The sequence below is a fragment of the Giardia intestinalis genome, chromosome 3 (genome assembly GCF_000002435.2).
Source record: "Giardia intestinalis strain WB C6 chromosome 3, whole genome shotgun sequence".
Lineage (NCBI taxonomy): Eukaryota > Fornicata > Diplomonadida > Hexamitidae > Giardia > Giardia duodenalis.
In genome coordinates, this window is record NC_051858.1 from 1,842,230 (window position 1) to 1,855,336 (window position 13,107).

Consider the following 13,107-nt stretch of genomic DNA (forward strand, 5'->3'; position numbering starts at 1 on the left):
TCGTAGTCACAAAGGAAACGCGTGTAACGGTAAACTTGCGATTCACGGTATTGTTTACAGATCATCCAAGATAGTTCGCTTCACTGACTATTCACTGTGCCGTGCTCCTCTGTAGTAACAAGTTGACTGTTTAGGGGTAATGAACTTTATGGGGCCTCTCTTCGGCAACCAGGAGCTCCCGGCTCTCGTAAGTGGAAACAACGCCAGAGCTAGTGCTCGTGGCGATCCAAGCAAGCCTCGCCCATCCGAGCAGGCCTGCGTCGTCCTGTCCTACGAGGAGTACTTGATGGGTGAATTGCAATAGCTGATCATTACTAGAGGGTTCCGTGGACATGCATTGCTCGAGCGTGTCTCAGAGCACTGCCTACAAGTCTATATACGGCACCAGTATGCGTTTACTACCTAAGTCACATCTAAATCTACGCCTTCCCGCGGCAGAGGAACCACCAGCAGAGGAAGCCGACGAGACCCCCAACGACGACGATGACTGCGACGGAGATGCCGGCTATGGCGCCCATGCTGAGGCCACTCTTGTTCGTGCTTCCGCCAGTATTGTCGCCGGTATTATCATCCGTTTCGAAACATATGAACTTGCCGTTAACAGGTGTCGCGCACTGCCTGCATCCAGCCAGCCCCTCGGAGCACCTCTTGCACAGCCCATTACTGCTACTCTCCTTGTAATATCCAGGAGCACATACCTTGCATGTAGTAGCACCGGCTTCGCAGGTGTAGCAACTTTCGTGGCATTTCGTGCAGGCACTGCCAACCTTCACATATCCGTCCATACACCTAGAACAGTCCTTAGTGGTGGTGCACTCAGCGCACCCAGTGTAGCAAGCCACAAGGCTCTCGCCTGTCAGGCTAAATCCTTCTTTCGGAGTCTTGCAGGTGCCGCCTGTACTCTGCGCACTCAAGCACACTGTCGACCCCGGAAGCTGGCTGGTGGAGTAGCAGCCGCCGTTCATCTTGAAGAAGCCGTCTGCGCAGACATTGCACACGCCACCGGTAATGCTTCCATCTTTGCACTTATCTGTGCGACTGACTTTAACAGCACAGACACCGTTCTGGGGATACTCGTTGTTTTGACTACAGACAGAGCAGTATTTTGTCCCCTCAACAGTCAGACCGCACTCCCTGCACTTACCTGTGCCTGTGCCCGCCGCGCACTCGGCCCCACATGTGCCAGTGTTTCCTGTGGATCCGTAGGTGAGCGCGCTTCCAGACTTACAGCTTGTGCAATCATTGGCAGTATTTCCGCTACATGTCTTACAGCTGGAATCGCAAGGGGAGCACGCTTCGCCGTAGAAGCCGTCCTTACAGAGACCGCACCCGCCATTTTCACTGCACGCGAGACAGTTGGCGACCTCGCACTTCTTGCAGACCCTCTTGTTGCCCTCTGTGCTACTGTAGTAGCCTAGAATATATTCGCAGTGATCTATGCACTGGCTTGTTGGCGCCAGATACTTGTTGGACAGACATTCGGTGCAGATCTCTTTGTTTGTTTGTGCACCACTGCATGCCTTACAATCCTGAGTATTGCATGGATTTGAAGGGGAATCATTTGGCACGCATTGTGTTTCTTCTTCGTTAAGCTTAAATCCATCATTGCACGTGCAAGTATTCTCGGTCTTGGCTTCTGAGTTATCAGGGCAGCTACTAATGCACGACTTCTTTCCGAGTCCAAATACCATATTTGCCTTACACGCTGTGCAGGTAACGGAGGTGTCACTTTTGGTGCATGTTTTGCAGTTCTCAAACGTTCCTGCCGTGCACGGCTTGCAACTCTTAGGCTCGGTATCATCTGGGTAGAGGGTAGAATCGGTGGAGCACTGATTTCCTTCTACACATATCCCCGTTAGACTACCGCTTTCCTTCTTTAAATACATCTTACCGGTAGCCTTGCACTTGCTGCACTTCTTTGTGGTTGTCGCCTCTGTACATGTAGCGCAGTTCTCGTCGCCGCAAGCTGTGCAGGTCGTAGTACCTGCGCCGAAATAGCCTTCATCACACGCGGTGCATGTAGCAGGGCCAGTATTGCTTGGAGGAGTACATGTTTTACATTGATCTACACCTTGGTATTGATCTGCCCCCGTCGTGTCATTACAGGAGATGCACGATTGCTTATTAGCGGCTGCCACTGGACTCTTAAAGAATCCTTCCACACAATCCTTACAAACCCCTATTACCTTATCGCTTGCCGCTCCCCCTACTGGATCGGCACAGATAAGCCCGCCCAATTCGCCAGCAAATTCATAACATCCGCCCTTGTACATGAAGTATCCATCGCCGCAAGAGCCACACTTTCCTTGAGCAGGGGAAGCGCATTTAGCAGCTGCTTGGTCAGTCCCTGCTGGTACACATTCTCCATCAATAAGGTGGTCTGTTTCGGTTTTACACTGTGTGCAAACTTCCGTTTTGCCAATCATATCACACTCACCATCTTTACACTTACTTGCAGTTGGCCCACTGCACGATGCTGCAAGAGCACTTATCAAAAGGCAGGGAGCTAGTAGCAACATTGTGGCTCTGCTCAGATTGTTAGGTACATGCGAATGGGGAACCATTCGTAACCTGACCTCTAGCCATCCAATGCTAGAGCTTACCAATCCAGTAGCATAGCAATTACTTTAGGAATGCTGATCTATTTATAGAGTACATCACACAAAATAACTATATGACGTTTACTTAGGTAGCCGATGCATCAGTTATCGTATCATTATAGATTTATAGGTTGCACCATAAAAGTTATGCGCAAACCTCCACATAGATGCCTAAGGCCACAAGTCGAAGACGAAAAGCAGAAGCTAAAAAGCAATTCCCCGTGACTCTTGACCCCCACTTCTGCACCGTCCCCATTCGATGCAGGACGCCTCATCATCCGGTCCTTCCAAGTCTCTATGCATGATCCGTGGCCTTGTGTTCCGCACTGTGCCTTGCATCCTGGTAGTCACCTCCACCGGGTCCTTGCCAGCGGGGCCGACGGTCTCACAGCGATCGCGTATGACAGAGCAGTCACCATCTGATGTGCGAGCCCTGTGATAGGCCGTGATGTTGGAAGGCGACATCGGTTAAAGAGGAGGCATGGCCACACATTACGAGCCACGATGACATGGCACATTGCATAGCATCGTGATATATGCGTGCATAACCGGTACACCAATAGGCATAGAAACAGCACACCAGTGCCACCAGGTCATGATGACCACTCTACCCACCAGTTATTTTTAAGACTGTGCTACTGGAGCCTACCTACAGGCGTGGTCCAGAGACTTCAGAAGTAAGTCTCACCCAAGTCATGGTCAGTGTGGAGACAAGGGTTGATCGTTGATGGTATATTAAGGGAATTTCCCTCCATTTGTATATTAGAGTCTCTTGTATTCCTCGGTCGCTTCATGCGATGTGCGTGTCCAGGGGTGCTCGTGTGTCTGTCCAGGGTTCAGACCTTTGCAAGGACACACGTTGTCCATTAGTATGCCTCGCTTTTTAATCTGCCGTCTGGTGAACGAGCCTGGGTTGTCACTTCTTTTTCAATAGAAGTCTCCTCTGTCGCGACGGCTGCTATCGAGGTCTGGCTTTACTGGCTGGGGTCGTCTCTCGGTGACCGTCCAGCCGTGGTCCCGGAGGCCGGCGTTCCCTCCTGTTCGTAGTCCCCCAGGTCAGTGGGTCCAGTCGACAGTTAGAAGCAGGCCGGCAGGAGGAGTTGCCGGGTGGACGCCACAAGGTAGTGAAGGCCAGACAGAGCGCTCCCGGCGTCGCTGGGCCCCTTGAACTTAATTTACTCTCCACTTCACCGGGGTGGGGTTGTCCCCTGCTACCTGAGCGACCTCCCATGCGAGCTACTACCGCCCTGGACAGGTGGATCTCCCGCTTACTCCCAAACAGAGTCCAGAACCCAAAATCCAAACCTAGAATCCGGTGCCGTAATTCCGGCGGAAAAAGACGCCCTAACGTCCAGCCTTCATCAAACAACAGACCCGCGGCTGCTCCCATGAAAGCGCCACCGAGGAAACCTCACAGAACCCTGAAGCGAAAAGCCAAGAAGGCACCCAGCAGCGTGAACGAAAGGGCGTGGAGACGAAAGCAGGGAAGCTCCGCACCTCCCTCCACCGAACCTCCCTGTCATGGAGAGCGGTGCATGGTGGCAGGCCCTCAATGGTCCCAACGGGGTCAATCACTGACTACACGAACTGGCTCAAGGATGCTGGAGTTCACTCAAGGTGCTGCGCCTTCGGATCTCTCCTACGCGATCTGCAGCACGAGGAGCCGCCACACCTTCTTCATATCACCGGAGGGCCTCGAGCGGCACGTCTGGGGAACTCTCTCCCGTCCGGGCACCTCCTGCAGCCTTGTGACAAGCAGACAGTGCCAGCCCACGCACCAGGCCCCGGCGCTCGAGCGCAGTGTCCTACGCGGGCCCTCGCCGTTGCCTGCCGTGATGCCCCGGACCAGTGGGTGCCGCTGAGGCCTGTCTGCAGGTATGGTCCAGAGGTCTCACGGGTAAACTCTTGCTCAATTCCCAGCCAGTCCGGAGATGAGGGTTGGCCGCGGGTTGCAACGATAACCACAGCGGGGGCAAAGAGGGGTTCCCTCCACGTGTGGATCTGGGGTCTGTGCGTTCCACGGCTGTTCTACGGGCGTGAGCACAGCTGGACCTGAGGCGAAGGAGAGCCCGCGAGGACCAGATCTGCACTACGAATGCAAAATCGTACCTCAGGGACACCCAGAGAGCAAGCCGTGAGTCTCTACTTGGGAGACCACTCCGAAGACATTTACTCTCTCAGCAGGACACACACGCTGGCTCTGTGGCCTACCGTGCGAGAGCGCCAAGCAACTGACCGAGCACCTGAGAGAAGCAAACGATGACAGACACAGAATGCTAGGCGACGACAAACTGATCATTCCATCCCATATACCGAACCAGACAGAGCTTGCCATGCTCATCCACCAGGGTGCGCGCATGATCGCGAGCATCGAGCAGGCCGGGACTGGGGTCGCGCTCCTCGTTAACAAGGGCCTGAACACCCTGGTAGGAGGCCCGGAGCAAGCAGCACAGCATAGCAGACCCAGAAGGAGACACCGCTCCAAATAGGGTGAACAACGCGCTGAGCTTCGGAGCAGTTGCCAAGGCCCTCCGCGCCCTTGATGAGACACCCGTGCGTCCTCCCAAAGGCCACGTTGGCCTTGACTGCCCTCCATCGATGAGCTCGACGGGGCTGGAGTGGCAACCGAAGAAGAAATGAGGAAGGTCCTGTTTGGAACCCTCAACAAGGCCTGTCTGGTCTCGGGCCGGTCCAGCTCAAAGCGATGAAGCAGAACGATAGCTTCGTGAAGTACCTCACGCAGGCGTACAACGAGCTGACCACCCACCCCGAGGCGATGCCCGAGGTGACGGCCATGTTCGAGTTCCGGGCGATCCTCATCCCGAAGGAGTCCGACGGATACCGTCCGATCGCGATAGGCAAGACGGTGACAAACATCTTCCACCGCGTCCTGCTGAAGCGGCTGATCAAGCATGCCAACTACCTCTCGTGCGAACAGATCGCCTTCATGCAGAACGCATACGCGGTAGGCGTGAGGAGGGCCCACGAGCTCATCAGCAGGCCGGGGATGCACGCCGTCTCCCTCGACACAAAGAAGGCCTTCAACTCGCTCCCAAGGGCGGAGGTCGTCAGAGCCCTGAACGAGGCGGGCGTCCCGAAGGTCCTGGTCGACTACATCAGGAACTTCCTCGACCTGAGGCACAGCCGGGACGTGAAGTGCGAGGTCTGCGGCGTCCCCCAGGGCGACCCGCTCAGCATGTTCCTCTTCTGCATGGCTACCGAGCGCCTCTGAGACGCCTCAGGGAGAGGGGCATCACCTTCCTTGCCTAGCGGACGACATCGTGACGCTCCACGACGAGGCCTACCCGGCAGGCGCGATAACACAGCAGACCATGGGCCTGACGATCAGGAGCGACAAATGCAAGTCCACCATGGCGGGCGAGGAGGTGACCTTCCTCAACCACCCGGTGTCCCCCACCCCTGCCAGTCCCGCGCCGAAGGCCATCGCAGGTGCTGAGACTGCCCCCATAACCACCCACCAGAAGCTCATCCTGGTGTCACTCTGTGTGGTCCCGATGGTGAACTACGCCCCCCTGGTCGAAGTAACATCGGACAAGGCGGACTACGAGGAGCTCGACAGACATCGCACAAGGCTTCAGCAAAATAACTAACAGAAGCTGCGATCGCCTGGTCGACTTCCTGGCGTACCCGAAGGAGAAGGGCGGCCCGGGCCTGCTCATGCCGGGGCTCTGCCACGACGAGCTGCGGAGGGTATGGGCCTCCCCGGACGTCAACAAGGGAGCCAGAGACCCGGTGGAGCTGTCGGTGGAAGGCCAGGCACTGCAGGGGAAGGGACCTACTTCAACCGCCTCCTCACGCATACACCAGCTTCCGGACAGAGCGGCGGCGTGCTGACCGAGGAGGAAAGGGCCCTGAAGGAGAGAGATGGCTCGATCATGGCGCAGACAAGAGGCACCTGCCCGGGCTGCCACACGGCAGACCCTCGACCACGACATGAACTGCCCGAAAACGGCGTGGACCAGGACCACGAGGCACAACATGATCGTCGCGTGCCTGTACCTCCGCGTCTCAGGGAAGTTCAACCGGAGCTGGAAGTCAAGACCCACAGCCACCTCAGCGACCAGAACCAGAAGCCCGACATCTGGCTCGTCGACAAGTGCAAGGCGATAGATGTGGGCGTCATCCAGCCCCGCCAGATGGATGCCTACTACAACGAGAAGGTCAAGAAGTACAGGGACGAGACAGACGGATCCCTCCACCCCAAGTCCAAGAGGCACCTCGAGGAGCTCTACGTGGACGTCGAGAAGCTCTCTGTCCGGGCTGCCTTCGCCATCGCCCACATGGCTGCAGAGGCGAACGAGCACCCGACGAAGCTGATCAGACGGGCCGGGCCGAAAGCCTGGTCACCCAGAGCGACCGCCTCCTGTCATCCTACTTCTGACAACCGAATGAGCCCATCCCCGGGACCCGACGACAACGATCGAGAAGGGGCCCAAGACTGGACACGCAGTCGAGTGGAATCCCAACCAGGAGAGAACGCCCCGTTAGCTGCTGCTGATCTGTATGGACAGTATTGAGAATGACAACAAAGACCTGAGCTTCACTCACCGTGAAGGGAGAACAAGAAGAGGCACCCTAGTAGACCAGCGAGCCTGCAGGACGGCTTGATCTCCAAAAGGACCTATGTGCACACCTAGACCGAGCACACACCCGCAGAACAGCCGAGGAATGCAGACAGCTCCTCCCTACCACCACTGTGGTCTTTATATTGATACACGACCAACCCTCGTCTCCGGACATCGCCAAAAATTGAGCGGGAATTTACTCGCGAGATTTGCGGACAGCGCCCGCAGGCGAGGGCCCCGGCAGCTCGTTGCAGGCGGTGACAGAAGGGTCTCTCTGGCCAGTTGGGCAAGCATCATCCTATGCTTGCCACGGCCGCTGGGAATGCCGGTGTCACGTGTGTAGCTCGTAGGGTGAGCTCTTTTCGGAGCGCCCAATCTCCTTTTTATCCGTGAAGGCGAGACCTGCTCACAACAGACCAATGACGACAGATAGATGGCTCCATATTGTTCACTCAGGCTGTCTACCCCAAGCAGTAGGGCCGTTCTCCTTCGTGAGGCAGAGGAGGCCATGTACCCACAAAGATACCCTTAAGTGAAGTGGCTTGGATGTGATATGTGTTTTCGGAGACTCTAGTGTACACAGTTGCTCATCCTCCGACACTGAGCCGGTCCGCAAGCCGCTGGCCACGCTGGAGTGCCCCGAAGCAGCCCAGGAGAGTGCGTGTGCTGATAGCTTGTCCGCCAGACCCTCCTAGCAGCAGAGCGCCGTCGTGGCAGGAGAGCCTGCCCCTTGCATCGGCCGATCGGTTGCTGAGACCCCTGGTGCTCTGTCTGGAGCGGAGACTGTCCATGAGGGCCCTGTACGCTGCTCCCCTGCACCGACTGGCACAGCAGGGGGACCGGATGCCGAGGGACACCTCCAGCGTCTCGGGTCTCTACAGGACAGGACACACGGCAGGGACATCTGCATGCGGGCCAGAAGTCCTGCTCGGCCCCGTCCCTCGGCTGACGCCTTGGCCCCTCGGGAGCCCTGTCAGCACCACCGGAGGCAAGGACTCTCCAGGAGCGCTGCACCGGGCCCGCATGGAGTGGATGGCCCCACAGCCACTGCACGGGCCTCTCGGGCAGGGGGTCTCTTGCCGTGGCGGGGCTTCAGGCATGCCATCGGGACTGTCCGACGGTCACCGGTTGGGCCCTGTGTGACAGCAACAGACGAGAAGACTGTCCCACAACGAAATATCCCTCGCTGGAGGACTGTCAGCAGGGCAGGGGAAGCTGTGGCCCACTGGGGGAGTGAACGATCTCAGTGGGTCCAGGCGCACTGCACTGCGGGCCCCGTCGGGCCGGTCTCTGACGGGCGCCGCGATCACTCTGCCCGGTCTGGCAGATCACGAGGGGTCTGAGGCCGGCCTATTGGGAGGAGGACCAGGGCCCTCGCTGATGGTCGAGCAGAGTCACCACAGGGGGGCACGAGCTCGAGTGAATGAGGGCCCTCTTAGCAGCGCGCATGTCAACCGAGCGAGGAGAATGACATGGCAGTCACCAAGGAGCCATGACTTCTGAGCCTTCTGGGCTCTGCGCCGGGCCGGACATCAGCACAGCCCGCCTGCCGGTAGCACTGCCGCGGGGGTCTCCGTCGTGTGAGTGCCTGGGGTGAGCCGCTTGGGCACGGAGACGGGCTGTGCGGCGCCCAAGAGTGGAAGACCACCGCGCTCTGGTGCTGTGGGCCGAGTCGAGACAGGGGCCTCCAAGGCAGGGGTGGAACAGCGCTCCCCCCGTGTGCCGTGCTGGGTGGCCACAGACGGGGCAGGGGCCACCGCAGAGGACCCTCTAATGTTCCAACTGATACCCCTGTTCGTAGCGAGCGCGCTCATGGCGGCCTGCCAGCAAGACGGGAACCACCTGACCACCTGCGCACACGAAAAGTGCGAGACGGTCGGTAGCACAGAGATCTGCACCCAGTGCAAGGCCGGAGGCGTCCCGGTCGACGGTTTCTGCCGGCCCTTCGGCTCCCCCCAGGCCGCGGCAGCCGGGTGCACCAAAGCAGACGGGGCTGCCCTCGACAAGACGGCAACCACCTGCGAGAAGTGCGGCGACGGGTACTTCCTCTTCATGGGCGGGTGCTACAAGACAACCGACGGGCCCGGCAGCGAGATATGCACAGCAGCCAGTAATGGAGTATGCACTACTTGTAAGGCAGATAACGGCCTGTTCAAGAACCCAGTTACACCTCAGAAGCCTGGTAGCGAGTGCATCTTGTGCTCCGATACTATAGATAGAAACGGGGTCATGGGAGTCGCTGGATGCTCAGAATGCTCCCACACGGGCACTAGCGGACCGGCCACGTGTACAGAGTGTCAAGCAGGGTTCGTTACGAAGGACAGTGCATGTGTGAAGTGCGGAGACGGCTGCTCTGCTTGCTCAGCTGATACTCCGACTCAGTGTACCGCCTGCGTTGAGGGGAAGTTCCTGAAGGATGGTAACACTTGTGTAGAGGCTACTGAATGTGGTGCTGATAAGTACGCAGACAAGAAGACCTGGACCTGCAAGGCATGTGATCCCGACATAGCTGGGTGCACCGCATGTGAATATAATGATGCCACGGGGAAGCCAAGGTGCACCAACTGCGGGACCAATAAGACCCCCAGGACGACCCTTGATGGGACCTCGACCTGTGTGACAAAAGACTACGCTGGATGTAAAGGCGCTGACGGGGCCCTATTTATGAAGGAGGACAAAACATGTGTTTTATGCAGTACCGTTTCAGCTGGAGCCGATCCAAATGACCAGGGCATTGCCGGGTGTAAGAAGTGTACCAAGGACTCGGCGACACCGCCAACCTGCTCGGAGTGCCTCGACGGATATTACAATAGCGCAACTGGTGGTAGTGGTACGGCTACATGTGAAGCTTGTGGTGATAATTGTGCCACCTGTGCTAAGGATACAAAAGACCAATGCATGACCTGTAAGCCCGGGTTCTTCATGAAAGGTAGTGGTCCTGGCACATGCGTCCCCTGTGATGACCAAACAGATGGAGTGCCTGGCTGTGCAACGTGCACCTTCTCTAGCTCGTTGACCTGCAACTCCTGTAAGCCCAACTACAAGCAGAGTGGTACCGGTCCTTTTACATGCACCAAGACTTGTGAAGACCCCACTGCCTGCGGGGGCACTTCTGGTGCCTGCGATGCCATGATAATTGATGATCAGGGCACCACAAAGCACTACTGTTCCTACTGTGGAGAGACCAATAAGATACCAATTGATGGGAAGTGTGTTGATAGTGGTAGTATAAATGGTAATACTTGTGCTAAAGGTGTATGTACACAGTGTGCTCAAGGATACTTCTTATACATGGGAGGCTGTTATAAGGTAGCAAGTCCACCCGGTAACCTCATGTGCACTGAAGCAACAACAGCTGGTGTCTGTGATACACCCAATGCCAATAATAAGTACTTCGTAGTCCCAGAAGCAAAGCCTACTCAACAGTCTGTGTTGGCTTGTGGTAACCCCCTGGGCACACTAGTAGGCACTGATAGTACCGCTAAGGCATATGTGGGGGTGGATGGCTGCTCCCAGTGTACAGCCCCAACAGCTCCATCTGAGGGTGGCATGACTGCCGCCACGTGCACAGCGTGTACCAACAACAACAAGCCCAACCTGGCTGGGAGCGGGTGCTTCCCATGTACCGTTAGTGGATGCTCGCACTGCAACAGGGATGACATGTGCGAGGCATGCAGTAGTGGTAAGAAGGTGAGCCCTGGAAGGAAGTCATGCGTGGATAGCTGCCCCAGCAACTCCACTGATGATAACTCTGTCTGTGTGTGCAACGATGGATATAGCCCTGACAGCAGTGGGACCTCCTGTGTGTCCTCTGGCGCCAACAGGAGCGGCCTCAGCACAGGGGCCATCGCGGGGATCGCCGTCGCCGTGGTCGTCGTTGTGGGGGGCCTCGTGGGCTTCCTCTGCTGGTGGTTCATATGTAGAGGGAAGGCGTGACTTAGGTAGTGAATGCTGTACAGTGATAGTGATAGTGATAGTGCTATGTGGTGTGTGGGGTGATAGTGGTGGTGTGGGACTCCTCTTCATGGGCGGGTGCTACAACAAGGATGCACACCCTGGCAGTGAGATATGCACAGCAGCCAGTAACGGAGTATGCACTGCTTGTAATACAAAGAACGGCCTGTTCAAGAACCCAGTTACACCTCAGAAGCCTGGTAGTGAGTGCATCCTCTGCTGGGACACGGTGGGAGATGGCGCGACGAAGGGAGTAGAGAACTGCGCACAGTGTCAGGCACCACAGAGTGCAGGAGCAGCTACATGCACTGCCTGTCAAGATGGATACTATAAGAACGCTCAGACATGTGAGAAGTGTGATCAGTCCTGTCTGACCTGTGAGACTACAGAGACCCAGTGTACCTCTTGTAAGGGAAATACGTTCCTGAAGGATAATGCATGCGTGAATAGTGATGGATGCACTGGAAACACTTATGCTGACCCTGTGACAATGACCTGCAAGGCGTCTGCAATAACTGATTGCACCACGTGTGAGTACAACCCGGCAACTGGGGGCCCAAAGTGCACGGCATGTAATGGAGCTAAGATAGTCAAGGAAGAGGCCGACGGGACGACTACGTGTATAGACGCCGGCACCTGCACTCAAAGCGGAGCAACTGGTGAGAACTTCTTGAGCGACGGAGATGCCGAATGCATACTATGTAGCAACGATAGCAGCAAGACAGATAATAACAAGGGAAGCCCCGGTTGCGGGACCTGCAGCAAGAACGGCGCTAAGCCAGAATGCAAGACGTGCCTCGATGGCTACTACGACAGCGGGAACGGTAACCCCGCCGTATGCGTTGCGTGCGCTGGCGATTGCGGAAAGTGCGGGCCAGGAGGCGCTATAGATACCTGTGAAAAGTGCAAGCCAGGGTTTTTCTTAAAGAATGACGGGGCCAAGAAGTGCGTCCCCTGCGACGATCCGACAGATGGAGTGCCCGGCTGTGCAACGTGCACCTTCTCTAACTCGTTTACTTGTGACTCTTGTAAGGTGAACTACCAAAAGAAGGTAGGGGCTGGAGGAGCGGTCACGTGTGAGAAGACTTGTGAAGACCCTACTGCTTGTGGTGGTACTTCTGGCGCCTGCGATGCAATAGTGATCGACAACACAGGGAAGGAGCTTCACTACTGTTCATACTGTGGAAAGGACAGTGAGTTCCCCATTAATGGACTATGTGTTGGGAATGAAAAGAAAGAGGGGAATAACTGTAACAGTCATACATGTACATCATGTACTACAGGATACTTCTTGTACATGGGAGGCTGCTATAAGTATGATACAGAACCAGGAAGCCTCATGTGCAAGACCGCTGAAGGGGGCAAGTGCACAGTTGCCAATGATGGTAATAAGTACTTCGTAGTACCAGAGGCACAGACCACTGATCGGTCCGTGTTGGCCTGTGGCAACCCCCTTGGCACACTAGTAGGCACTGATAGTACCTCTAAGGCATACGTGGGGGTACTCAACTGTTCACAGTGTACAGCCCCAGCAGCTCCATCTGATGGTGGCATGACTGCCGCCACGTGCACAGCGTGTACCAACAACAACAAGCCCAACCTGGCTGGGAGCGGGTGCTTCCCATGTACCGTTAGTGGATGCTCGCACTGCAACAGGGATGACATGTGCGAGGCATGCAGTAGTGGTAAGAAGGTGAGCCCTGGAAGGAAGTCATGCGTGGATAGCTGCCCCAGCAACTCCACTGATGATAACTCTGTCTGTGTGTGCAACGATGGATATAGCCCTGACAGCAGTGGGACCTCCTGTGTGTCCTCTGGCGCCAACAGGAGCGGCCTCAGCACAGGGGCCATCGCGGGCATCTCCGTGGCTGTGGTCGTTGTCGTGGGGGGCCTCGTGGGCTTCCTCTGCTGGTGGTTCATATGTAGAGGGAAGGCGTGACTTAGGTAGTGAATGCTGTACAATGTGT

At 56.5% G+C, this 13,107-nt stretch overlaps 2 protein-coding genes and 2 pseudogenes across 3 annotated transcripts, besides 1 other annotated feature; 3 read left to right on the top strand and 1 right to left on the bottom strand.

Moving 5' to 3' along the window:
• Positions 1-419: 419 nt before the first annotated feature.
• Positions 420-2,519, bottom strand: GL50803_0050317 (VSP; the record flags this gene model as incomplete). The annotated part of the gene is made up of 1 exon (XM_038046144.1): positions 420-2,519. The coding sequence occupies one exon, from the start codon at positions 2,517-2,519 to the stop codon at positions 420-422; it is 2,100 nt and encodes a 699-aa protein (XP_037901887.1).
• A 2,354-nt stretch (positions 2,520-4,873) lies between these two features.
• Positions 4,874-7,138, top strand: GL50803_00114973 (Reverse transcriptase/endonuclease, putative; annotated as a pseudogene).
• Positions 7,139-8,959: 1,821 nt separating this feature from the next.
• GL50803_00114674 (uncharacterized protein) lies at positions 8,960-11,122 on the top strand (the record flags this gene model as incomplete). Its single annotated transcript, XM_001703893.1, has 1 exon — positions 8,960-11,122. The coding sequence occupies one exon, from the start codon at positions 8,960-8,962 to the stop codon at positions 11,120-11,122; it is 2,163 nt and encodes a 720-aa protein (XP_001703945.1).
• Positions 11,123-11,210: 88 nt separating this feature from the next.
• GL50803_0050319 lies at positions 11,211-13,079 on the top strand (annotated as a pseudogene). The gene has a single exon.
• Positions 11,211-13,079: a sequence feature (pVSP).
• Positions 13,080-13,107: the final 28 nt, after the last annotated feature.